The sequence below is a fragment of the Cyprinodon tularosa genome, unplaced genomic scaffold (assembly GCF_016077235.1).
Source record: "Cyprinodon tularosa strain WSP-4 unplaced genomic scaffold, ASM1607723v1 ctg441, whole genome shotgun sequence".
Classification (NCBI taxonomy): Eukaryota; Metazoa; Chordata; class Actinopteri; order Cyprinodontiformes; family Cyprinodontidae; genus Cyprinodon; species Cyprinodon tularosa.
Window position 1 is genome coordinate 964092 of NW_024039165.1, and position 25364 is coordinate 989455.

General features: G+C 37.0%; 1 protein-coding gene across 1 annotated transcript in view; it reads right to left on the reverse strand.

Moving 5' to 3' along the window:
- The window catches only part of arid5b (AT-rich interaction domain 5B), a 114340-nt gene that overhangs the window by 82129 nt on the left and 6847 nt on the right, over positions 1–25364 (reverse strand). The window contains exon 3 of the mRNA XM_038300179.1: positions 16034–16268. Within this exon, the coding sequence (XP_038156107.1) occupies positions 16034–16268 (235 nt within the window). The remainder of the gene's footprint in view (positions 1–16033; positions 16269–25364) is intronic.

Genomic DNA, 25364 nt, shown 5'->3' on the forward strand with positions numbered 1-25364 from the left:
CAGAGAGATCTTTGATGTTTTGTCTACTGGTAAAAACAACAACAAAAAAATATATATCTATTTAAGAACCTAGTTGAGGAGTCCTTAACAAACAACCTGGAGGCAGGTTTGTCAGAAGGTGGAACCTGAGGCAGCAGCAGTGACATGTTTTGGTTTTAAATGTGGCTGAATGCTCGGAGGGTACAGATGGTCAGCTGAGAGCTGCTGCGTGCGTTACGGCGTTGCATCCACTCATACTGAATTCAAACCAATCTCATCTCTGAGAGAAAAGGGCTTTTTACATTCATGTGCCTAATCATTCTATGAGAGACACATTATCACAAAATGAACACTGACACCCAGAGGAGAACATTGCAGTGAAACGGTAAAAGCAAACAGAGAGAAAAAAGTGAGAAACACTCCTCCATGCATGCTGGCTCCTGTTCTTAATTATAGTAAAGCACAAAAGTGTCTCATTCATTTCAGTTGGGTGGGGCAAAAGGAAAAACAGGGAACAGTTTATATAATTTTCACCTCGATTAATTCAACTCTGAAGCACAAGGACTAAGGACCCTAACATGAAGCTGTACTCATGCTCATTAAATACTAGAGAACGATTTCAATTCCCACATTTCAGCTTCAAACCAGATGTTTTTAATGTTGACTGTGTTAGCCTGAGGGTGTAAGGGGGGGGAGCAACCCAACATTTTCAAAAACACACCCACCCTTATAATAAATGTCAGATAAACAAAAGAAAAGAAGAGACAAAAACAACACAAGTGCTCTCCTCCGGTTGATTTATGTGATTCTATTACATTAAACATTCTTTCCCCTGAGCAGGCTCCGCTCCCAAGCAACCATTGCTTGCAGCTCTAATGTGCCCGGCGGCGCGCCAGGAAAAGCTGCCTGCCTTATTGATTGCCAGATTGAAAAGTTTGCATTTAATAGGCCCTGTAATACATGAAGGAATTATTCAGAGGACTTCCTTGTCAAAAACCCAAATTGGTCCTTTTGAGTGTAGAAAAAAGGGAAGAAAAAACAGGAGCTTTGTGACAAATGAGCTCTAGAGTGTCTCTTTTAGTGCCAGAGACAAAACTATTTTTGCTGCTTCTCAGAACGATCAGCTAAGAAGAAGTTAACTTAAAGGGATAGTTCATGATTTTTTTTCTTAAAATCAAATTAAGGATTTTTTCAAAGGTTACAAGTAGGTAATATTATATGAAATAACTGATGGCATCATTCGTTAAAATAAATACAGAATGGCTGGTTGTGAAGCATAGAAGAAAGTCCAAGAGGAGCCATGAGCGGAATGGATTTCTACTGTCTGTAAACAGTCTCAAAAAGAAAGCAGCTGCTGTAAACAATGATCATTTGTACCGTGAATGTGGTTGGAGGAGGTGCGCCAGCAATTATCTTCCTGTTTGAAACATGTGCTGAGAATGAACAAAAAAAATTGCTAAGAATTTATGGGAAATTTAGTGGGAAAAGTAAAAATGCAACAGTTTAGCATGTGATAAACTTGATTAAAAACATGAAAATACATCATCTGAATTAGAAATGTCAAAGTAACAATTTGAAAAGAAAAGCATTCCAAGAATCATTCCTGCAATGCTTCCAGAAAGCTTTCCATTATAGCCAGAGTAAACTTACATACTGATTACTACAGCTGTAATAATATTATTACAAAATGCAAAAATTTCAAGTAACTGTGAATTCGGCTTTTTCTTACTTTTTGCTTGACTTTCAAATAAACTAAGTATCTTTCTTGTAAACAAAGGAAATGTTTATTGCCTCTCTCTTTAGCCAGCTGACAGGCAGTGCAAAGTACCAGACAGCATGTATTACTACAAGATCCCAGAGCTGACAGACATTCATATAATTGCACTATGTGATCAAATTATATGTAATTCTATAAATTCTTGCCCTGTCATTTATCTGTTAATAAACTACATCCTCAATAGGCTTTCTGAATGACTTTATTTTGTTTTTGTACATTGTTTACCAAGGAAATAAACAAAACATGTTTTTCCTCGACCAAGTTAACACTGATTCAAACCAAAGGAATGTTGTGATGGAAAAATTGGGCAGTTTTGAAACCCGAATTTTTAAAACATTGTTAGGCCTGCAGCCAGTCAGTGCCTAAATCTGTGTAGCGGCTGTCTGCATGATTTCTGGAAATATTCTGACTACAATGCAATCACCGAAAATAAATAGTGATACGATGGATCTTCAATTTTAAGAAACCCTTCTTTCTACACAATATACATCCTACTCTTTTTAAGTTAAAGCATCAAGCACTCTATACTCCTGGGGTTGTTTCTTAAAAATACGTCAGATCTGGAGACAGTACATGCTGAAAATATATCCAACTAAAGATTGCATCCAAGCAGACTCATGCAATTGTGATATTGAACTTACCGATGCGCATCGAGATTTGAAATGTTGTGCAGATCTAATTAACATATTTTTGCAAACCACCATGTCCGTTTCAGGATTGTAATTCTAAAAGTCTGCTTAGACTTTTAGAGAGGCAGGAAAGTTTTAGCATCCAGCAGCGACTAATCTGAATTTACTCCAAATAAAGACACCAATAGAGGTATCTAATACATATAAGCCATTACTGCTTGTAACCTTCTAACCAAACCTTGTTCCAAAAATCCAGCATTTTGTCTGTAACGGTGTAGCTACTATATTAGATTAGGACACATTTACGCCTTGATGATCTACTTTTGTGAATTGATGGATTGGCTCTAAACGCTGTCTGCTGTCTGGTCTCAAGCTACATCCTCACTAATAAAAAGGCTTCTGCTGGGTTTTTGGGGGGTCAATCCACTTATAGCTCAGTCAATTCTGAGAGCCAGAAGAAAAAAAAATGAACAGAATGTGCAAATACCACAGAGAGTAAATTTAATCAACTGTCTTTGGCTGCAAAGGTACAGCTGCCTTTAGACTAAACAAATAACCTATAAGCTCCTCTATGTTGGATCCCTCCTCTGCTTAAACAGGTTTAAAAGGCTGCTACACACAGGTGATGATACTCTATCGGCTATGATGGCCACTCTCATTTGTCCAACTCAATTGACCAGCAGTGATCTGAGATCTGAGATGCTGGCAGTGACAGAGAGAGAAGGAGGAGTACGCCGCGCTGTACCAGACAGTGTTTTCAATTCAAGATGTCCTTCTCCTGCAGAGTGAAATGGATTAAATGTTAGTCTTTAAATGTATCTTTAATGGGACAAGTTTCCATTTAAGTGAGTTCTGCAGGAAAGGTTGCAGCAAAGGAGGGAGAGGGAAAAAAAACATCATATCAGGAGATTGGGAATTGGGTCAGGCAAGGAATTACAGTGCATGCCATTCTAGATCAAAGTTGCTGTTTGTATTTCTTTAAAGAAGGGTCCCTCATTATCAACTCAGACGTATTTCTCAGGGCGTATTCGGTGTAATAGGAAACATGATTTAATGTGTTTTCAAAAGAATGAGGGATAGAGAAAAGAGAAGTAGGAGGAGGTAGGAAAGAATCATTTCTACAGGCTATTTGGCACAGATATGTTTCCCCGATGGTGAAACAGTAATAGAAAAGAAAAGGACATGTTTTCTTTCTGAAAAACTTTGAATTGAAAAGTGTAACATGTTTTCTTTGGTCAAACTTATACAAAACAGACACGACATACAACATAGATTTTTTTGTTTTTTTATCCCTTTGTTATGGAAACTGGATCTAACACAATCTGATTTGCATAAAGTATTATACTAGCACCACGGGGAAACTCCCAAAGAGCCAAGAGCTGCAAACATACGGAAGATCAACTGAACAATGATGCATCTCAGATCCTAAGGATGTTTCTTTTATGATTTGTATTAGGGTGCACCGACTGAACTGCCGGGCGATTTATCAGCCTCGATTTCCTTAATTTTGGGAGATAGCTGATCGGCGAATGGTTAGTTATGAAACCGATCTTTTCCATAGATCTTATCTACCTCTGCAAAGGTCTAAAAAAATCAATGCTCTAAACTTTGATTTATATTTGAGAACAGTAATTTCAGGAGTTTTTAATCGTTACACAGGTACTAATTAATGCCTTCCAGGAAGATCAGATTGAAATATTGAAGGTGTCTTGTGATCTTCTAACAATTAAGATCGGGAATAAATGATCGGCCAGAAACCTGCAAACGGTTAACCCCTAACTTTTATACCCACTTTCTTTAAAAAGATGCATTCAATCATTATTAATCTACTTTAGATATTTGATTTAGGACTGACACTTTTGCTATTTACTTTCAAATTCTGCAACCAGTAATCGATGACTAACAGTAGAAGCTAATCAGTGCTTTCTAAAGTGAGATCTTCAAAACCATCCTTCATGTAGGAAGATAAACTCTGTATCTATGCTCCATACAGCCTGTTTATTAATTACATTCAGCACAGTGCTGGAACTAACATAGCATTTATTTGACTGGAGGATGTGACAGTGTGGCTGACATTAGCAAGCAGACAATAACAACTTGAGCGGTTGACTCCCCAAGGGGAGACATTTCAGTCGAAGACTTCAAGGCAGACTTTACAGATAGCAATATGTCATTAAAAAAACACCACCATCTGTTCACATTTTTTGTTTATGTGTTCAGGACACAAATCCCCCTGAAATGCAATCTGTCAAATTATTTTATTTTTCCCCCCTCTTATAATTAGTTGTGATTATACATTCTAACAGCACCACAAAAGTAAAAAAGGAAACCGTTCTCCGTCCACCATGGGTAATGATCTCTGTTTGAATTCGGGTCCAGCACAAGCACTTTCAACAAGGCTGCCGTATATTTTTCAGGCGACACATTAAAAAACAAGCAGGTAATTTCTGACAAACTGCAGTCGACTTGGCTCAAAAACGAATTTGTTCCTGATTACAATATATGACCTCTGATGTGGTGAACTCCGCACGCCGCTGTGCTAACAAAGCTGTAATCACTGCAAACACACACACACAAACGCACACACACAGAGGCTGTAGCTGCTTGTCTCTCTTTGCATGGGAAAGATAAGGAGTTCAGCAGAGAATAACTCCCAGCTGAGATAACATGTTTATATGCACAAGTTATTCATGCAAAAAAAACCTCTTGCTCTAATTTATTGTTAAAGCTAGCAGCAAAACCAATTCAATATGTCAAAGATGAGAAAATATACTTTATTAAGGAGTTTTCTATTAGCGAAGTTCCAATGGCTTGTAAACATATTTATAACCTTGTTTTATTCAGTCATTTTAAACCACATTATAATTGTTTACTACAATTTTATACAATAGATCAATAAAAAAAATACAGCTGCAACAAGACTAATATGTCAACTCTTATGATTCCTTGGGCTAATCACACAGTTTTGACTGAATCTTATAAAATATTGTACAATTTTTAAATGAGAGCAATTTATTCACCTGATTTGGTTTTGCTGTCAGCAAAATCTGGAACATGAGTGGAATCAACAAAAATACCTAGTAAAACAGACACTTAAAAAAACTTCAGAAGACAAAATATTAATAAATAAATCCATCTGCATGTTAGCTATTCTTAGTACAAGCTTTAAAGTATAAAACGTATCTGTATATGTGGCTTAAAACTGGGGAAAGAGGAAAAAATTCAAGGTTTTTCCAAATGGGTTATTTAATTTATAGGACTGCTGCATTTTAGTTTATGACCAAGATGCTGCTAATGAATTAACATTCTCACATTTATTTATTCAATGAATTATTTCAAGCTAAAAATAAGACACATTTTTACCTGTAGCCAAACAAAATGATTCTGTGGTTGAGCTTTTGTTAAGTTCAAGTAATCCTCTCTGACAAACTGAGAGAAATAACTGCTTTCACTGAGTTATGGCTGACAGGAAAATCAGAGAGAGACAGAAATCAGACTGGCTGAATGCTTCTCATTTTACCAAGTGCTCCTCGGGCCACCACATAACAAGGAAACAGACTGACAGGTTGAGAAGGAGAAAGAGAGAGACCACGGAGAAGCATCAATGATCTATTGTTCGCAGCGAGGGCTCTCTGTCCAACTCCTCTGGCAGTCAATAGATCAAAGAAGACCTAAATGCATTAAAGCAACTGCAGCAAGATGTCTTCTAAATACAAATCACGTCATTTGTACATTGGCTTCATCAAACACATTAAGAGCAGTTATGCATCCAAGGAAGTGTGTGTGAGCATGCAAATAAAACACAAAGAAAGGGAAAAAAAGCCCACTAAAGGTCTGGAATCTATCAAAGCCTCCAATGCAATTACTTCTCATTGTGGGAAAAATGCAGTACCTCTGAGCTGGGAAACAAACCCTGCCATTCCTACCAGGCTAAAAGTCCTCAGTTTATATTGTTTACTATGGGTGATATGCTGCCGCCTGCCTCTGTGCCTGCATTCTGTTATTGTTTACTGATTAGGACAAATATGAAATGAATGCTGAAAAGATCCATGTATTTATTTTGACACAAAGCTGAATAGATGTGATGATTTCAGAGGAAAAATAATGGGATTTAATTCTAATTTTCTGATTGTAAACATGGACGGTTGAGTTTTTTTGAATGAAGCCTAATTTAGACATACTAACCCTTTACTAATAACTTTAACCCTTTTTTTAAACAACATATCTTTATATTTGGATTTAATGAAAAGACAAGAGCAAAAGAATACCTTTCTACCATTGACATGTTCATGTAATTCTATTTCACTGGACTATTTGAGATAAAACACAACAAAGTAAATCACGTTTATTTAATTTAACCAGAAAAAGGTGTAACGCTGCTCAGTGTCAAGTTGTCCAATTTAGGTACATAAAAGCAACAAAAAAGGCTTTCACTGTAAGCAGAACTACAAATAATTAAAGCTGGAGACATATCTGGTGTTCACGGCTATTTGATTAGACTTAATATTTCCTTTTATAGTTGCTTTAGAAATGATTTTCAAATTAGTTGTGCTGATGAAGAGGAATCAATTAACATGTTTATTTTCATTGTATGTTTTTTCCACCTTCCAGCTCATTAATAATTTGTATCGGCAACAGGGGTTATCTCATGTCTTTTGTTGAAGAGATGCTCTAATAATGTTTTAGAATTACTCTAAAACAAAGAGAAACTGATTTTTAAAGCTTTTCCGAGCATCCTAGTTTAATGATTAGCACAGTTAGCATGTATTCTCTGGCTCGTTTACTCTGATTTCCAAAAGTTGACAGCATTTTCCAGGACAGAAAGAAAAGTAAAAAATAAGAATTACAGAAGAAAGCAATTTGGCTTTTTCAACCCTTCCTGGTTTCTTCTCAGAATGTTGTTCTTTCTTTCTCTCTCAGAGTCTAAGTGAAAAACACATTTCAATCCCTTTAGTCTCTCTTACAAAGTTTAGTTATAACAATAAAAATGAAATAGCAGCAGACACCACGAGAAACCACAACCACTTAGGCTGTTCCCCTGGGCTGTTCAAAAATGAAATTCTGACTAAACAGATGTGGTATCAGGAGCTACGCGTACGTCCTCCTGCTCTGCCATGTTTGTTTTAGTTCAGCTGTGGACTCTGCAGATATTACTTTAGTCACAGCTTTATGTTCCGCCTTAAACCATAATACTGCAAAAATGTTCATTTTCCTCATAGATTTAGGTTTCATTTAGGTGAGTAAATGTTTTTATTCGACCAATATGTTTCTTTTAACTGACGCTGCTTTGAAGTAAAACCACTCAGATGTCCTCTTTTCAACATTTATAGGGGAATACATTATGAAGTGGGACATAAGGGCATCAATTTCTATCAGAAACTCCCTTGTTGGTCAAATTGAAATGATTTAATTTACTACGAGGAAAAGCATGAAAGCTAACACATAATGCAGCAGTATAAAACAAATATGCTTGCATGCCTTTTGGGTTAGGGTTATAATCCAAAGTTATAAGGCGAGTAAATTATTTACAATGATGTACTTAAAAGGATTCCAATAAGTTTCTGTAACAAAAAATTTTACTAAGTGAATCTATTTCTGCAATACATGAATGCATAAGATATAGAGATCTGTTTATTTAAGCTAACCACATTGCTCAGCAATTCCACTGTTCTTCTACAGTTGCAGAATAGTGGATCTAATGTCGTTCCCACAGTCTTCCAAGATATCATTACATTTTAAAATACATCTTTTATAAGCATCATATTAATAACTAGCAGAATCTCGTATTTGGAATCACCTGCCTTGCATTTCCACCCTCTGCCCTCCAAGTTATCTGGTCAGAGGTTTGCTACAACCAGTTCTAAAAGAAGGGAACAAAAAAGCAGCTTAATAGCACAATTAAAATGGATTCATGAAGCAGATGGATGGGCAATCTCATAAAGTATGCAGAGTTATTAACTGTACAATCTGTGATGTCTTGAGTGCTGACTGACTAAGACAGAATCATTCATATCTATATCTGTGTGGAGCAGGAAGAAACATGTCAGGGGAGATGTACAAAACAGTCTGCAATGAAAAAAACTTCCAAAAATAGACAGAAATAGAAATCATTTTTTCAAAAAACCTCCTGGTTTGGTTAGAGTAAGTATAACCCAGCCAAATTGCTCAAGGAAAAGATGCAAATGCTAAATGAACTACATTATCAGTGTTTTAAAGCTTTTCTAATCAACAGAGGGTTAAGAATATTAATTAGTTAACTTAAAAAGATGATTTAGTCTTCTAGAAGCACTTCACTGCGGTCTGTGTATTTAGGATGCCCGGCAGAGGTCACATCAATAGCATCTCTGTTGCTTCAGACTGAACTAATGAAGAGAAGAGAGACACAACTGTTGTTTCAGCCCTCCCTAATGGAGAGACAGAGCTTTTTATTTCCTCTGAGGCATTTCTTATTGTTTAACAATCCACCAGCCTCTCCCCCGCCTCTCCCTGTAGCACTGAAAGAAAAAAATCAACCAAAAAAAAAACGTTATGTGACTTTCAAGAAATAAAATAACACAAATAATTGATGAATACAACAATCTGAAATTTGATTACAGCATTCACCGAAACAGGATACGGGGCGGTCTCTCTCTCACAGAGTGCCTTTCTCTCTCTTTCTTCTATTCAAATTCGAGGCATGCTCAAACATCTAATAGATTTTTCCACCCCAGCACACAATTTACTGCTTACAGATTTAGAATTCGCTGGCTTCCGGCCAGGCCACAGTCAGAGGGGAATTAATGATATGAGCGCATCAGTGAGGAAAAACAGCCTGTGATTCTCTCTCCTACAGGTCTCAGCATAATGAAGAAGCCATAAACTCAAAAACTGGGATAGATAAAAAAAAGAAAACATGCTAGAGAAGAGGGGTGGGGTGGGAGAGGCACATAATCAATACAAACACTCCATTAAATTACTTCAAAGGAGATTTTGGACAGTTTCTTGAATTAGTTCTGCAGGGATGGGGCGGGGGAAAGCAGAGAGAGAAGCAAATATGTCTGAGGGGCAGAAAGCAAACAAGTGCAAATGATACAATCTGCTCCATATTTTTGTATGGAGGAGTAAAAGGGGAAGTGGATTTGCAAAAATGTGGTTTTCTTTGTCAGAGTCACAACAAGGCTTTCTGAACAACACAGCGTGTTATCTTTACCTGTTCCAAGAAAGCACTCAGTTCCTCCTCATACTGCTGTCCAAACAAACAACGTGACAACTTCACGCTGAGATAGTGGTGTTAAAAGTCCTAAATATTGTTCTGTATTATCACCAGAACAAACCAACCAGCAAAAGGTGACATCGGTCTGTTTTTCTTATCACAACTTCCTGCCCATGTAAGTGTTTGGGTTGTTTGGAACAGCCTCTGAGGAGGGACATGATCTACCTGCCACATCAAATTGAAATGTTCCGACTGAAATTTTGTCGGGATATCAACTCGGGGCCAGTCTGGCATACAGATCAGATGTTGCATCAGAGAGTAAAATACTGTGGTTTTCTGCCAAAGTGAGCAGGGCTGCGAGGAATGTTGAGAAGCAGCTTTTTTGCCTCAATGGTCTGTTGTGGCTTCAAGCTCGTTTAATGCAATCAATAAACTGAGACAAGATGGAGTATACTGGACAAATGCCTGAATTTAACTTTTAAATGACTGTGGAAGTAAAAGACTGACTCACTGAAGTACAAAGATACAAACAAGTGATTAGTTCCACGGCTATATTTACACCACCAAACTGAAATCTACCCAAAAATGATAGTGAGGATCCAAATACAGCTTTTCCTTTTAAATGCTGTAATATATTCATAGTTTATATGAAAAAGCAGATCCTGATAAAGTAGATTAACATGAAATTAGGGCTGCAACTAATGATTATTTTGCAAATCAAATATTCTATCGATTATTTTTTCAATTAATCAATTAGTAATCGGATAGCCAAAGGTTCTTTGAAGAAAATGTTTGCAAAATTAAACCTGATGAAACTAAAACTTTTCTACCTCAGGAGTTCTAATTAGAGCATCTAAACAGAGAACAATCATTATATCTTAAAAACAAGATGTTTTACATTTTTATTTGCCAAACCCAAAATTTTGCCCCTCAAAAACTAATAATGTGATGTCAAGTCAAATGAAAAGGTTTTTGTACTAATATATCATGATTATGTTGGGCATAACATGATAATGATATAAGAAAAAAAATAGTGGATTGTACGGGTGTCAACCAGACAATTACTGAAACACTTCAAAGAGAGGATGAGACAAAAAGAGTGAACAGGCCAAAGTTTTGTGAGTTTTACTGAAGTATTTTAATGGGAAATTGAATGGAAGGTAAATCTGAGATAGAAAATGGTCTACAATAGATGCATCTGCATGCTTGTAGAGGATTATGAAGCAAAGATATTTCAATACTTTAATATTTGTTTGCCATAACTCATAGCATAAATATAATACAAGAGTTTTCCTCTTTTGGATTAACACCAAAATATATCAGCTTTTCATTGACCTAAATACACCTGGATGAGTCTACTAATGGTCTCTATGGGGAAATACATAAAATATTACATTACAAGCTTTCCGATATGTTTTCATTCATGTCATTTAATACAAAGAACAAGTATAAGTGCAAACCTCTCATTGCTATCAATTAGTACTATCAACAATGTGTTCTTACTGTTAATAGTAACAGGATGTACTAAAACATAAAAACAGAACATAGGAAGGTCTTTCTGCTTCTGAGATACTTTCAAGGAGAAACAGATAAACTTATTCGGCACTGATGAAGTGGGACATTTTAGCTGAAGTTTGAATGTTTTCTCCATGTTTTCTCTAGTTTTCTTCCACAGAGCAAAATGTGGATACTTTATGAACCAAAGGCTCATAATTGTACTTTGACACTATAGCAGTATGTTACTGGTTTGCTCTGCATTGCCCTGTAGTGCGTCAGTGACCTGTTAGTGGTGTAAGCCACCTCCCAGCCACTGACTGCTGGTGAGGAGCCCCACCGCTCTATTAAAACATGCAAAAGATTAAGCAGCTATTGATACAACATGACTGAGTCTAATGTACTTTGATAAATAATGAAATAAGTTGATTTTTTTTTTATAAAATGCCTAAATCATGAAAATAAATCAAACTATTTATAATACAATGCTAGAATTCACTGTTCCAGCCTTGAACACCAGATAACTTTGCTGTTTTTATTGCCTTTTTTACAAGAGGAATGTGTTTTGCAAACTTGCTGATTTTATTTTCCTTTTTTTCTCTCCTGTTCTCCTCGCTGTCATTTCCTACGGTGTTGGTATTTTCTCAGAATCCACCGATCCTTGCAGCACTGAGCAAATGAAACCTCAGGTGAGTGTAGAGGTCAACAACCATCTAAGTTGCTGAACACAGGAGTCAAAAGCTACAACCTTTTAAGGTCCTCAACATCAGATCACACTCACCATCCATTCATCCGTCTTTACAAGGAAGCCTTGAACTGATGAAACAAAAGACGAGGAAATAAATTTAACAAATCAGAAGGATCAAGCGTCCTTCTTAGTCTCTATTTATCTATTTTTTCATCAGCTCTATTTCTCCCAACACACACCAACAAACTATATCATAAGATCAGGCTCTCATCTGCTCAGCCACACAGTATACAACCAGAAACCAATTTCAGCAGGCAGCATTGGAAAAAAAAAAAAAAAAAGAGAGAAGAAAAAGAAAAAAGAATCAGGCCAGTCCTCTGGGGAGAGATAGAAGGGCAGAATGTAAACTTCCCTGGCAAACTATCCCGGGTGGATTGAGCTGTAAAAAGGAGCTCACTACAGGACAAGATAAACTGAGAGGACAGTTTGCATTACCTGATTAAGTGAATTACATTACAGATTACGCAAGGAATGCAAAATACAATACAGCACACTCAGTGCTCTTATGGAACAAAGTTATCTTTGAGTTCTTGGACTGGAATTTGCTGGCTGCTTATAAAGGTTATTGAATTAGAATATAATGAAATGAAGTGTACTTTATTTTATCTGATTATCTACCAGTACATAATCTGGACGGAAGTGGTACTTTTTCCAGCTTTACAGATATTCTCAAGTTAGATTCTCATTTATCACATTTTAATCAAAGATTTAAATGGAAATGTAATTTCTTTCCTTCCACGAAGTTCACTTTGAGTGATATTTCTGCTTTAAACTGGATTTGGCTTGTAATTCCACCCCACATAAAACATATTGCTTGCATTTAGCTATCCTTAAGATGGCAGTTTATAAATACATTTAAAGTTTCAAACTCCAACCAATTGCTTAGATTTTATTTCACTGAAAAATTACATTTTTTTTTATTATTAATTAATAGATAAAAATCTTTTCCTGGAAAAGATAATGTACAGCATAATTGATATCAGCAGCATAACTAAACAAAAATATGTCAGTAGACGACAAATAAATTACTACTGGCAGCCCAAACTATGCGTAAAAGTTAAGGTAAAGATAAAAGTATTGATGTCTCTTCAAACCATACACATTCAAAAAGACAAGGTTCCTGGAAAGGATCGGTCTGCTACTTGAATGAGCAATTAGCAGCACCATGATTTCACACCCTGAAAATGAAAAAAAGCTACTTTAACATTTATAAACCTTATCCCCAGAGAAAAATCCAAAAAAATGTAAAAATATTGTTTTGTTTTTTTTCCTATAAACTAAACTCCCACAACCCTATAAGAACACAGATGGTGCAAAACCCCCAAAATTTCTCTAGTTGTTTGTTTTTTCTTTTTTTTTTTGTGGGTTGGAAGCTAAGAAGTGGTAGATGGCCCAGATTTCTTCCTCCGAGCTCTTGCCACAGGTTTCTGTTCTGGGTCATTATTATTCTACTCAAAAAAAGTCTTAAAGCCATAAACTTAAAAACAAGGTAACAAGGGCCTTTGAAAGAGAGCCACAAGCCCACAGCATGACAGATCCATCACCGTACTTATCAAAAGACATTGCTCCACTTTAATTCCATCAAGATTTTGGTTAATTTAGCATTCAGGTTTGTGATGGTGGCACTCACTTCATAACCGAGTATGTAGTCTAATTCCTAAATACTATGCTCAACATCAAAAAGTAAAGGATAAATAAAACTGGAAAGATTTAAATAAAACCACTACTGTTTACTTTAACACAGAATAAAAACGAATAAATGTGGGATTTTTATTTAAAAATGTCAGTGTGAGACAATGCTACCACAGTAAAGAAAGGAATCTACTATAAGCCTTTAAACAGTTGCCAATGAATTTGTCACTGTATGTATTTTAAGAAACAAGATTACCTCAGGTACACCACTGAAACCATTCACACACCCAGAGCTGCAATTTGAGTTATGACACCAACTATTTCCACACCTCAGAGGCTTTGGGGAGCTGTGAATAGAGCAAGACTGCAGTGAAGGTCACTCTAATTAAATATTTGAAAAAGCCATTCTTTTCTGAAGACAACACACAGCAGAGCTTTGTTTATTTAACAAACCATCATTCCTTCATGTGCTGAGAGAAAAAAAAATAAACAGCTTTTATGTTATATATTAAAAAGAATGTAAAATAAGGTATTTCAATCACAATGGCAAAAAGCCAGGAAACGTATAACACATTGGGAAAAGAAAATAACAAAACACTATTTCCCTCAATAACAATGGCACACTTTATTGCTGTTTAGCACACAATGGCTTTCTGTGCAGTTTGTGGTTTTGCTGCAGTATCCTGTTATGGGGAACAATCCAATTCTTCTTACGTAGCTACACATCAGCCCAAGAATAACAATCAGCAAATGCATCACTCAAGAAATACAGCCACTTCAGGCTAAAGCAAGAAGAAAAAGAAAGAGAGAGAGAAAGGAGCCATCATAAAAATCAGTTTATAGAATGAGCCAAAGTATTACACAGAATTAGACATTCAGCAACAAGATGCTTTAAGGCTATGTTTCTATCTGATCTGCTCCTGCTGCAGCATGAATATTTCATCTCTGAAATCAGCAGCATTGCAGTGGCATATTTCATATTTCTATGCAAAACACAGCGCGTAGAATAATGCTCGTTTGCTTTGATGAATAAGTGATCCGCTTCCCCAAAACTCTCCAGCACTCCACTCGTATTGTTACACTGTCAACAAACGGCGCGCGCCGAAGATGCAGCAAGCAAACAAACAAATGAGTGCACACAATCCATTGTCTGTGCATCGCACGTGTACATCTGCTGCTATCAAACGGTGTGTAAGTGTGTATGTCTCAAGTGCCCCTGCCAGAATCTATGGCCCGTTCTGCTGAGTGGGCAGAATCTCTGGCGGAGTGTCCCATCGGAGTGACAAGTGCATTTAGAAACAGCCTGATGGAGTCATTAGTGGCAGTGCTGCTCATTAGCAACATAGGCGCACATGCACAAACACCGCATACTCACACACACAAAGCAACCATAGTGTTATCATCAAGTTATTGCACCCACAATGGTTTAATCTATATAATCTAGCCGCACATTTATAGAGAGCCAAGATATGGAACATAATACCGCTTAAAAAGCAAGCTGACAAATCTACTTATGAAAGCAAGCAATCATAAACACACACAGAGACACACACAGACGAGCAGATTCACGTTGTATTGATTCCTAGAATAACAACAAAGCATTCATTATTGATTGTCTTGTCGTTTATGCGTATGAGATTCATGCAGGGTTCAGTAATCAAGGGCATTACAGCATCACCCAGAAGCACATAATGGCTTTTCTTTGTGGAGCAGAAAACGTTAGACAAGTCATCAATAAATCAACATTTGCTACAGAATACCTCAAACATTTTAAACATTTAAGAATAGTATGTTCGAGAAAAACAATGAACTAAAATAAAAATATGAGACAAACTCTCTGTGGCTTCACAATAAATAGTGATCAAGATAGAATTAACTTGTTTGATAAATTATGTTACAACATCTTGGTTAACATAAGGCATTACATCACAGCCACATGAGAGAGAGAGAGAGAGGCCAAGAGCTTCAAAGAGAACATAATGTTCCTTCTGATTATTAAACTCAAATGCCAGAGTTTCCTATTTGCATTGGATGAGTCATTTTCAGCTTTATGGTGCGACTGATTCATAGCTTAAACTACACTGAGAGCCCAAGAGTCAAGAATCAAGCGTTAACAAGTACTTAATGGCACAGTGTATGTGATGAATACACCAAGCAACCATTCAGATGCACACAGCAGTGATCCTCTAATCTGCTTTGCTGCACAGATGATTATCACACCTGGACTGATGGTATCACAGGAGCTTTAAACTACAGTTTGATGCAGCTATTTTAATAAATATGGTTGCTATGTTTTTTCCAGTAGGGAAACCAAAGTTGTTTGACTGTATGCAATAATAATATGTTGGTAAACAGCCTGCTGCTATTAGTGTAATTCACAGCTCATTATAACAGAAGCTTCAGCTACAAACTGATGAATTACTGCATTCAAGACGGCACTTGTTAAACCAAGCAAAGAGCAATAAACAAGATGTGATTTATGGAGAGAAAAGGAAACAAACACGTAAACAATATAACAGCACAGGGATGAAGGGAATGATGCAGCATGCTTCTGGGAATGACTGGAAGCTGCTGGTGCTTACCTAGATTTGCTCGCTCCCTCTGGACGTCTTTGAAGTTGAGGCCGCTGGTCAGGGTGCTCTCCCTGTAGCGGTGGAGGGCCTCGCGTCTTCCGTTGGTCCCCAGCTCGCGAAGCACTGAGGGCTTCAGAGGCTCCACCTTCAGACCGTTGGCCCATCCCGAGAAATCCGGTACCGTCCACTTCACCAGGTCCTGAAGCCGCACAATTACCTTCTCAGACACAGCGATCACCTCGTGCTGAAAGAGTTAGAGGTAGAGCTGTTAGTTCAGAAGGCATACATGTATGTTTTCACATTTCTACATTAAGATGTCTTCTGTCTAAATGTAATACGGAAAGTTAGCAAATCTGAGATTAAACCTTAATTTATAGCACCCTGGTAAAGATGTGGGGAAAAAAAGTTTAAAAGAAAGCCATCTTTTGTTGCACTAGGATACTCTGCTACTAAAATATCTAACCTAATAAAAAGCTATTTAACAAACTGTTTGTCCACCAACATAATTATTGGTATCTCCAACAATAAATAAAAAATATATATATATATATATATATATATATATATATATATATATATATATATATATATATATATATATATATATATATATATATATATATATATATATATAATAACAGAACGACATGAATTAAAAATAAATATGCAAAAAGAATAAACAAAAGTGATATTTTATTAGTAATCCATGGCCTCCTTTTTTCTATATGACACATCAAAGAAATTATTTCTTTTAATGTTTCTTCGGAATGCAGAAAGCATAAAAATGCTCAACTATGTACGTTGATCCTCAGTTGTTACAAAATAATACTAGTTTCTCATCTAAATCTGCCTTCATATACAATTAGAGCTTTGATCAAACAGCTTTAGATCTTGAAAACTTTGTAAACCTAGGCAGGGTGTTCAGTCAGGCAAAGGATAGGCCAGTGCAATTAATCCCTAAATCTCACTTTGACTGATTGCTCAGGATGAAAGTCTCCATTATGTCCATTTGAGGCTATCTACGTGTCAAACATCTATTTGGAAGAAAAGCAAGAAGTCTTTTCTTTTCCATGATCACAAATGTTTCTTTGCAGGTCTGAGAAATAGAACCAGGACATTAGCTGGTCCCATTTGGTTTGGAAGTAACACCATGCTTGAAATGAAGGATGATTATGCAGCAAAGTTCTTAATGCTGCTTAAATGCTAAGTACGGTAAAGGGAGTGTGATGCTGTGGGATTTTTGCCCACATTGTTTCACAGTATGCATATCACGGAGGCATGGCTAACAAACTCCAAACATACTGTACATCCATAATCACTAACATTTCATAGCATGAAAATATTTCCCTTATTAAGGTAGTCAAATTCAATTACTCCTTTTCCCAGCTGATGAAGCTATTAACTACGTTTTTTATAGTGATGCATTTTAAAGTGTAAGTACTCATCCGTAATGTGATTCGGATGTCTTAATGCTGCATCATATGATATTCACTTGATTAAGCTTCGGGCTTTAAGGTAGTAATAATTAGGGTCAAGAGTTGGGTAAAACTGGATATGGAATCAGGACATCATCACTGAATAAAAGACGACAAACGGACCGTCGTTATTTATCAACTAAATTAGCATGAGCAACGAGCAGCAGCGTGGCGGGCTGTGGATGCACATTAGCGTAAGTAAATTACAGCGGCATGAATATGGATGATGCGGATGATTGCTGAATTGGATTGACGTCGGGGAGTTAAATCAATGTCAATGAGGACGTCGCTGTGTTGAGACTTTCTGATTAACATTTAGAAAAGTTGGACTGCTGATCTCGAGACATAGCATGTTTTTTTTTTTTTTTTTTTTTTTACTCAGGATTAATACGCCCCCAGAGTTTAGAGGGAAATTATTAGAGAAGAAATATTATGAATAGAAAGCAATATTAAGTCCAAATAGAGTCTCTAATACAGGGTAGAACTTGGAAAATAGGTAGAAATGTGTCTAGCAGGCACTGAGAAATGACTTAAAGCTTAGTGCTTTAGTCAGTTTAGTTGGCTTACTAAATAGGATTTGCTCTCTCTTCACTGTGTGGGTTTAACTTCCTTTTTTTTCCTGAGGTTGATTCAGCTCCTTTTAATAACTCTCCAACTTGAACAACTTCAAGACCAGCGGAGTGGGGAGGCAGCAAAGACTCCTAAATGTGTTTCCATTTGAAGGGGCTAATGGCTAAAGTGCTTGTTACCAACAGAATGGAGTGGTTTTGCTCTAAGACGGCTATTACAGAAACAGGGAAATCTGGAGGACAGATGTCTGAAAAAGGCCGAAACACACGGAGCTAGGTCTCTGATGTTTACCTTGGTTATCTCCAATTTACCAGGCATCTGTCTGGCTTTGTGCATTTCCCCTCAAAGAGCTTGTGTACAGCTGACATTAAAATAACACTCATTATGTTATATTTATGTGTGTAAGTAGAGGGTGTGCACTCAATAAAGCTGCAATTAAGCAGTCTTCTGTAATCAAAAAGAACAACTCTGCTGTAAATTCTACATCCTTTAACTCCTCAGATGTTTGGATCTATTTTTTTTCTGCTTCGGTTCCTTGTTTTGATTAAAACATTTCTGTTTTGTGTTTTTTTTTCTTCCCTCCTCAACAATATTCTAAAAACAAACACATGTCTTCTCAGCGTTTCATATTCTCTCTGAGTGCTCTGTCTATACAATTACCCATATTCAGTTCTCACATCAACTCCAACTACAGGCATATCAAATCCCAACCAGTTGGAGACAGTATTTCCTTATAAAGCAAAAGCCTGCAAGGGATAGCTTGATATAGCTGTGCCTCCCTCACTAAGTAAAAACATCAAACATGGGTTTTTGGTCGTCTTATAATGAGCTGTCTTCAGCTGTCAAGCGGTGGCGGGTGGTTGTAACCGGCTTTCCGTGCAGTAAAAAAACTGACTGTCGAAAAAAGCAGGCCGTTTAAATAATGCAGAACAACAGTAAATAGCATTCAGCCTGCAGCCAAAAGAGCCACATTGCTCTGTTTCTCCACAGAATTTATCCACTGTAGTTTGATGCAATCTGTTGAAGGCGCATAAAGAAAGCAAATGTTTCAGCCGAGTCTATTTAAAGCAGAGATAATAGAGCGAGTGAGCTGTAACATAAAACCCTGACAAGGAAGGGGAAAAAAATAGGTGATTGCTTTTATATTAATCCGCTGAAAGATGCGGTGATTTGCTAGCGTGTCAACAGATCCTGTTTGGGGACTTGTTTGGCTTAAGAGCAAAAAAACACAACAGGTGAGTACAATCCAGCAGCTGTCAACACAGTCCCCAATATATTCAGTTATATGAAGTAAGCTGCTGCATTGAAAAAAGCAGCCCCCATATAACAATTCCTTCCTTTTTTTGTTTTCTACTTTACCAGCCAAACTCAAACTAGTTACAGCCTGGGAGCTGGGAATAGGAAGATGATGAATGATTTGTGGCTTGGATAAGACATGAGATGTGGTTGAGAAATATGTAAATAGTGGAGAATTAAGAAATTTCTCTGCGCAGTTTCTGAGAACAAGTCCAAGTTGATTATTGAGAAAGAATTGCAATAACATCATTGCACCAACCTGCAATGCCACTGCATGAACAAAACAAAACACTGTTCTGGTTCTCCAACTAGATGATTTGTATTATATAATCACCACCATTTTATTTTGGTTGGAAGTGCAAGAGATGACTAAACAACTTGTCAAAGTCAATATGCTTTAGTGAAGAGTGAAGCTAAGAGATGAGATATATAAATACTTATATTTCAAAGAATTTCATTAGTGTCTTTTCAGATCTTTACATTTATTGTCTCACATCAACCTAACAAAAAGTACACTAAAAAAAAAATCCCGGCAGGTTAAAATTAGCAGAGTTTGGGTTATTTTCTTAACAGTCCTGGAACAGACCTGAACTGCTCTAGGCTTCAGCTGATTACACATGTTTGGGTAATGAGTTTGACTCAGGATACAGGGTTATATTACTAACCCAGAAACAGCTGTCCTTCTGAGGTGGGAGCTATAGCTTTAAATTTACTGCTGCCCATCCAACATAACTAGCAGTCCTGTAAACACAATTCTGCATTTAAAGGATCATAAAATAACATAAATATCACCTCCTAATCCATTAAAAAATATATAAAAATGTCCAAATTTAGTATAAAAACCATAGCTTTGGTATACTGATTTAAGTTATGGTGAAAGTGAGGGAATGCTAAACCAAGCTCGCACTAAACATTAGCAAATAATAGGCTAATGTCTTAAGAAGGGTATTTGGTTCTAATGTAAAAATCTACTCACATCATTATGAGGCATTACTGTATTATTTTGAATGAATCTAAAATGCTCAATCAGTTTACATTTAGATCTAAAGTAAAAGTAGAAGTTTTTTTTTTTGAGTTTTCACAGCACTAGTGGCTCGTTTTTGTTAGTTTTTTTTTGACAGTAGACAGTAGTAGTTTATTTTTTTGACTAAGGCCTCCATACATGGGTCATGCGGGCTAACCACTGCATCAACAAAGCACGCACTAAAGTTAAAATTTGTGAAGAGTGACAAAGATCCTTACGTCTCCTCCTTTTTAACACATTCTTTATTTCACCCCAGACAAAGACATCTTTCTCTATTGTAGTTATGTGGCTATTATGAGGTGAAATGAGGAATGCTGAATACCTACTTACAAAGTTGCAATATTATAAAAGGTTGAAAATAAATAAAGCATGCAACTTAAAAACATACATTAAAATGTTAATATGAGGTGTAAGGTTGAGCCTGAGCCCCCCTGTGTATAATTTGTACACTTGCAAAAAATGAAAAATTGTGAATGAACCCTAATAAGATAAACTGGATCATCGTTCTTGACCCAATGTTTGAAATTTCTCATTTCTGTCCCAGCAGCGTACACCCTGCTCTGGGTTAAGGAAATAATAGAGACTTAAATAGGTTGAAGAATAATCATCAACAACTTCAGGATAATGACACCAATTCCTCTAAATTTAGCAGCTGACTAAATATCTCAGCTTTTGATGTCCTGTAATGTGTCCAAGATGAATCATTCCAGCAGTATTTCAGCAAACACTTTAGGGGTCTGCGTCTCACTACTTGGATACCAGGCTTCAAAAAGGCGGTTTACAAACTACCGGCCATGCCCCCTATGTAAATGCCGCTGTCCGCACTGTGCTGTCATTTCGAGTTAGGCAGCTAGTAGTTAAGCAAAGTGGCGTCCGTTTACACAGCCAGCGGGGCTATTTGATAATATAGGTCAGAGGCCTGCAACCTAACATTCAAGAGGTGACACTACACATCAGCAACGCAACAAACACATGGGTGTCAATTCACACATCAACAGGATTCCTACACTAACAGAGTCTAAATATATGACTGTTTTCCAGTAACTTTGCCTCCAGTGCCAAGATAAACAGATACACTGATTTAAAGCTGCCTAGAGTTTATTGTTGTATTAAAATACAACCAGCTGAATGTAACATCATGTATGCAGACTATCAATACCTCAACCTTACTGGAGCTGCATGATATGCATTAGGAATGATGGTACATAGACTTAAGACAATAAGGTCCTAAACAAAGCAACATCATCTAAATACAACTAGATAAATCCTTTTTCCTTTTTTTAAGCAGAGCTGTGCACCAATTAGCATGACCAAAAGAAGCCATATCTTCTCAGTAGAACTTTTATCTTGATCATTCTCTTTTTCACACCCTAAACATGCAGTGGGACAGATTTTTTTTTAAGTCTATATATATATATATATTGTTTTTATTTTAAGGAATCAGTTTTATTTAGATTAATCAAGATAACCCTTAAGCAGTTCAGATAAATTATATTTTTAATAGGGCTGAAACAATTAATTGGATTAATCTGATTAATCGATTAAATTGTGAACTAATTTAGTAATCGATTAATAATTAATAGTCAACTGGAATATAGAGATTCTAAAACATGCCTTTAGCTGACATTTAGAGCAGCAAATATACTAAGATTGTAAAAAAAATATATAAAAGTGTTTTGCATTTAAGATAAAAATAAAAAAAATAACTCATAAAAATTGCATCTGTCAATATGCTCTATCCAGAAGTAAACAAGTGGAAAAGGTGGTTTAATTTCATAAAAAAGTCTTCTTTAAATAATCTTTGGCTATCCGATTATTAATCAGAAAAATAATCAATAGATTAATCAATTTGCAAAATAATTATTGTCTGCCGCCCTAATTTTTTATTATGAATGATTGAGTTTAGGCTCCTAAAAATACTGTGAAATAGCCCTTTAATCTGTTGCCAATCTGAGTTTAGATCAACTCAATTATTAACCCATCATAATGCCTATCCATGTTCCTCTCAAACAAAAAAAGTAGAAAAACAACTAAAAATAACTTTTTACCCTTAATTGACAACTACTGCCCTTCAAAGCACGGTCCTATGAGTGGTGAGCTATAGCGTCAATATCAAAAACCATGGCTGGCTGAGTGTTTGTACAGTAGCATGTCTGAAGTTAATAGGCTCGGACAGGTCTGTCTATGTAGGGACACTTTATCGATTATCTTTGTTTCTCTCCCATCTCATGTTTAACAAAGAAAACCTGAAGTCTCCTGTCCTTAACATCAACACAAGTTATACTGGGTTCTTCTACTGCTGCCTCACTAAACCCGCAGCAGACTTAAGAGCAGGAACTGGTGTGTAGTTTGTGGTATTTCATATAAATACAACCAGAATGTCATTTTGGAAAGTCAGGACTTTGATGATCCTTGTTATACATGGAGAATATTCATAATTCATAACATATTTCTTGAAGAGATCTTTACAAAAGTGAATTAGTAAAAAATGTAAATAATGTAGCTGTAGTACAGATAGCTTATCTGAATGCTAATTATCGAATGCAAAGACTTTGTTTTTTTGGAAGTCAAAGGGAGCTGAAGCTCAGTGGGTGGGTTGTCTTTCTATACCGTGGCCACATACACACACTGCAAAGGTTTTAGGCTGCAGCCTCCGAGAGGTCAGCGCAGGAATTCCTAAGGCCATAGGAGATTAGTAATTGAGTAATGGACATGGTGACATGGGCGATGTGGACGGAGCAGGATAAGCACTGTGAATGAAGGAGGGAAGAGAAAAAGAAGCTATGAAACACAATATGAGTTCATTATCTGTCTCTCCTCTCCGTGGCTGACCTTGGCTGCAGTGTCCCAAAACAAATCTATCCAGGATTTTTTTTTTTTTAAATAGTCTTCAGGAGGTTTGCCAGGGACAATCAAATCAGAATATATGTTGTTGAGACTCCTCTCAGATTCCAAGGAGTTCAAGGTGCACAATTTAAAGAGGTGGGAATGATTCTACACCATGACAAACTGCTTAATTTGTGCAGTTTATTCATATATGCATAAAAGTTGCTGCATATCGACGAACCACTGCTGGACTCATCTTTTATTCACTGATTCCATTAAGAGATTGCTGCTACACAAGCCACGGTGATATACACACTTAGCATTCTTTAGCAGCATTAGAAACGACCAGAAACAGAGAGATAAGAGATTTCAAAGCCATCCTGAAAGTGGGTGAGGCATTCATCATGTAAGGTGACACCGCGGCAAAAAGCTGTGTCAGCCCCGCTCGAATCACTGCAGCCTTATATGCTCCATTTCAGCAAGATGCAATGAAAATAAAGGGAGAGGCTCTGAATGCATAATGCTTCGCCCAAGGAAGTGAAGAATTAAAAATGTTGACTGGATTACCGAGAAGGGGCTTCCCATCTGTGGCTGCATCAGAAGTTATAATAAAGATCTACTGTAGCTGTAGGCACTGGAGTCATGCATCAAGGCAAATGTTTGCCTGTTCAAGTGGTTAGTGAATGACAAAGTGGAACAAACCGAGCTTAGGAACGCCAAAAGTCTCCAGTGTGTCGTCAAACATGCAAGGCTAGAAACATGTTATTACTTACACAGCAAAACGCAACAAGAAAAAAGAAATTCAAATCTTAATGTTTGTAGGGCTGATTTTTTTTTATGGCCTTTGAAGTCTCTGCTATTACGTTTTAAAGGTTTTAAATTACACTATTCAAAATAGTTGGTAATAATTTACATGCTATTTCAGCAATGGTGAGGAATTCACTGGAGGGCAGTGTGCAGAGTTAATGACTTGTTCTGCAGCAGGAGGAGGCATGCACCCGCACATGCACAGTTAAAAAAAACAAATTCAAAATACCCCCCACCTTTCACTTCTACTTTATGAAATTCCTGCCATTGTTATCTGAATGGGGAGATTTGTTTTAATGCACAGACCAGACGGAGTAACAAGGTCTGTAAAAATCCAACATATCACATTTACACTCCGGCCATTCTGCAGAACGACCTCATCTATCAAAATGCTGCATATCAAAACCACTTATACCTAACTCAACAGTATTCCAGATGCCTCAAATTATTTGTTCAGTGTTTTGTCCCTTAGGAAAAAAAACAAAATCAAAGAAGCAGCAAATGAATACAATCTAATTTCCCCTACAAGCTGGCTTTGCCAGCACCAGAACACATGCATGGACTCCTGCCATGTGCTGAAGAAATGGCTCTGGATGCATGCCAAAGTGTTTTCCACAGCAATCAATACTGGGCCTACTGCTGCAGTACCCCTGCCTGTCAGTGTGCCTGTGTCTATGTGCCAAAGTCTTGTCAGCTACAGGGACAGAACAGAGGAGAGGAGAGGTCAGATGAAATCAGAGGTGGTGATAATAGCGCATTAATATAACATGATCCAGGAATATTCTCCACTGATGCACACTTCCCATTAAGAGGGCGGCCCTCTTTCTATGCTGCATATGCAGCAAAAGTAGGATGTGCTGTAAAAAGATAAGAATAAGCAATTATGAGAGCCTGAAGGAGGAGTGTACAATAAGTGGGTGTTGTGTGTCGGTGAGCTGCTATCTACAACAGCTCTGTCCAAAAACAGAAATCTGTGTATTACAGCCAGGCAGGCAGAGGAGAGGAGAGAAGAGGGGGGACATTTGGTGTGAGAAGAAAAATTGTGTCACTCAGTGAGCTTTAAAACACATGTGACTGCTTAGTCAGTGGCAGTTTGCAGGCAAGCAAATAGAGCAAAGGGCCCCAACAGAGGGTTCGTCATAATGGGTGAGCAACCCGACACAAAGCCTGTTTAAAGACCAAGCTGGCCTCAACTGGTGGTGGTAAACACTGCTTGTCAGCCCGAAACGCAGTGAAAAATAGAGCCTCCTCTGCACATGGACCTAATAATTAACTTGGTATAAATAGATTCATAAATTCACTCCTGTTCTGTTTATCATTTAATCAGCAAAACACATGCATT